The 2,953-nt window shown below is 47.4% G+C and overlaps 1 protein-coding gene across 1 annotated transcript; it reads right to left on the bottom strand.

The window, feature by feature from the left end:
• Window positions 1-1,692: 1,692 nt before the first annotated feature.
• On the bottom strand, window positions 1,693-2,339 carry RNASE10 (ribonuclease A family member 10 (inactive)). Its single transcript, XM_017645365.2, is given in 3 exon segments — window positions 1,693-1,768; window positions 1,770-1,886; window positions 1,888-2,339. Coding segments are annotated over 3 exon segments (645 nt in total).
• Window positions 2,340-2,953: the final 614 nt, after the last annotated feature.

The raw sequence follows: 2,953 nt of genomic DNA, 5'->3' as shown, positions 1-2,953 counted from the left end.
ACACTTTGAGTTCAGAGCTTTGAGGTTTTAGAACAGTGGATATACTGAGGACAGGTTACAGGGGCTAACACATACACACTCAAGTGCAGAGAGGATGCTAAGTTGGAGGTGGAAAACTTGGTGGAAGTTTTGAGTGGAGCAGCATTTGGGCTATCATGAGTTAATGTCCTGTCCCTAGTGAATGAGACGTCCACAACGTCAATTCACCATGTTACATCAGCCATGGAAGCTGTGTTCTGCTTGAGCCACTAGGAGCCCTCAGAGTTTTATAAATTGCCTTCCTGTGATAGTGTCAACCATGAGATAACAGTCTGACCGCTGAGATTGTCCAAAATGGAGACTGGCAGGGGGAAATAGGAGTTCAGCATGGGAACCCTAAGGAAACAAGCTGGTGGGAAACTGTAAGAGGACGTAGTCTCATCTGTGAATGAGAACATACAGGCTTCAATTCCTTGCTAATTCTGGTCTCTCATTTATTCATCCTATCCAGTGGATCCCTTGGCTTCAGTCAGGAAGAAGTCAGTCTTGTTACCCTTCCACATTCCTAAATGCCTTCAGTTCAACTAGTGGGAAAATTCCTCACATGGTTAATTTTCTCTCCCATATCAGCTCTTCTTTCCTCTCCCCCCACCTCACTTCTCATTTTCTCCCTCACCTGAGATAATTTTTTTGTCTGTTTTCTCTGAAAGGGCTTCCCCATCAGGAAGAGGTGGGTTCTGCCCTGGCCAGGTCCTCGCTTCCTGCCACTCCTCCACCCTCTCTGAAATGTTGGGGCCCCTGCAGATGCAGCCCTACATGCTGTTTCTATGAGGTCATTGCCAGGAGAGGGGAGTCAGAAGTGAAAAGGGACATATTGAGCCTGGGGGGGTCTAGAGGCAACACATTTAACACACTTAAGTGAAAAGGAAGCATGAGGGAAAAACAGGAAAGTAAAACCCAGGTCAGAGTAAGCTGATCCTTTTCTTCCCTCCAGTCTCGCATTCACGGATATCCCTGACTTGTGAGTGTGTTACCATCTAAGAAGGTGACTCAGAGGAAAAAGCCGAGGGGGAAGAAATCTCAAAATCAAGTTACACAGCAAATCCTTATAGCTATTTTCTTGGATTCCCTCCTGTGTCCATGCAATGTCTAACCACACTATTTCTTAATGGAAATGAATTCAGAGGAAATAGGCTGTGGGCAGCCACTTAACTCCTTTATTTATTAAACCCCATAGTGTTTCTCCTCCCCAAGTAGATCCATTCCCTTCTCCGCAGAGAAGTGCTGTGTGGGAAGCCCAGGAGGCTTACATGACTGACCTAGAAGCTCAGGGTGGGAGGCAGGGAAGAGCCTGGGTAGAGGATGCATTAAACCCTGCAGTCAACACCCAACAGACTGGGGAATTGACAGATGACTGGAATCACAGAAGAGATGAGAGCAATTTTTTGCTAACGTCTTTCCGGGGCAGGAGATAGGATCTGAGAGACCTAGACCCTAGAGAGACTATACATCATTATCCTAGTCTGCCCTCTAACCCCAGGAACAAAATGCAAGTTGAGCCAATGCTAGGGCAAAGAAGAATTATATTTTCAGAGGAGCTGATAAAGAAATAGGCCAGCTCTCCTCCCAGAATCCTTGTTGCAGAATACCTAAGAGGCAGAAAACAGCCTGAGAAAGAGGAAGGGGAATGGAAGAGGAAGAGGAGAAGTTGCTTCATTGTCCAGATATTAACTGTACCTTCATGTCACTACAGGATATGATAATGAACTTTTCAAAAATGAGAGTGACAATTGCAGTGAGGAGTGACTTGGCCTGATCTGGATAACTTGCAGAATGTCAAATCAAAAGGACAGGTGCTTTTGTGACATTTGCCTCCCTTGAGCTCACAGGCAACAGTAGGACTGTTCCACATTTCTGACTGTATTTAGATCTTTGTGGATGAATGTGTACTCAGTTATGTGCATGCAGTTGTGCTCCTTCACCTTGGGGGCCATCAGGGTGTTGCATTCCCTGGCCATCAGGTGAACCCTAAGATAGTCTTTGTTGCTCTGAAAGAGAGCCTCAGTTCTGAGCATCTTGTTCCCTCCAACTTCATCTTCGCTGAGGACAGTGTCTTCTGGCCAGCCAGGTGGCACCACTCCTTTGTTGCTAAGCAGCAAGGTTTCTGTGGTTCGAGTGCCCCCTCCCTCCTTAGTGGCCTTGGCCTCATCCTGTGAGTCACTGGACCAAAATTCATTCAGCAGCTCATCGCTACCCTCCAGGACAGCTGCGGCCATGTGAAGGCCCAATCCTAGGCCCGTCCCGAGGCCCAGCATCAGCAGCACCATCATGAAGCAGATCTGCACCAGAGTCAGCCTCATTTCACCAGGAGGAGGGGAACAGAGGGCGGACTCTGCGATGAAACCCGGCTCCAGTAGAGACCCTAGGCCCCTAACCCCTGACAGGATAGCCTGTGGGGTCTCCTTTCTCTTCACTCACCCCATTCCCACCAAGGCAGAGGTCCTTCCCCAGTCTTTTCCCATCACTCCTGTCCCTTCCCGCCACAGTCCCTGTTGTTGTGTAATAATGTGTGGTCCTTCCAAACAAAAAGATGGCCAGGGGAAGCAGTTCTGAAATTGGTTCACAAACGGGGAATCAGTGGGCAAAGTTGTCATCAATTGACTCTTAAATCAAAATTAGTGGCAAATAACCCAAGAGAAAGGTTGAGAAGACAGGTAAGCACAGTATCATACCTTCCAAGAAAGACATTCTTAGAGCCCTGTTCCCAGCAAAGGCCTAGAATTATTGCAGGAGACCAGCTCTCTACTTTTATCCCAAATTTATTTTTGCTCATTCAAGTATCTGTTATTCTCCTTGCCACCCAACCTCCCCAAAAATGATCAGCAGGAAGAGAAAAAGTTTTACAATGCTGAGGCCAGGTGAGAGCGACTGCTGGGTCTCACACATCAGGGCCCTGCTCAGACTACATCTTGTT

The sequence above is a fragment of the Manis javanica genome, chromosome 8 (assembly GCF_040802235.1).
Source record: "Manis javanica isolate MJ-LG chromosome 8, MJ_LKY, whole genome shotgun sequence".
Lineage (NCBI taxonomy): Eukaryota > Metazoa > Chordata > Mammalia > Pholidota > Manidae > Manis > Manis javanica.
The sequence above is the reverse complement of the archived record's forward strand: the minus strand, read 5'-3'. Positions and strand labels throughout refer to the sequence as shown.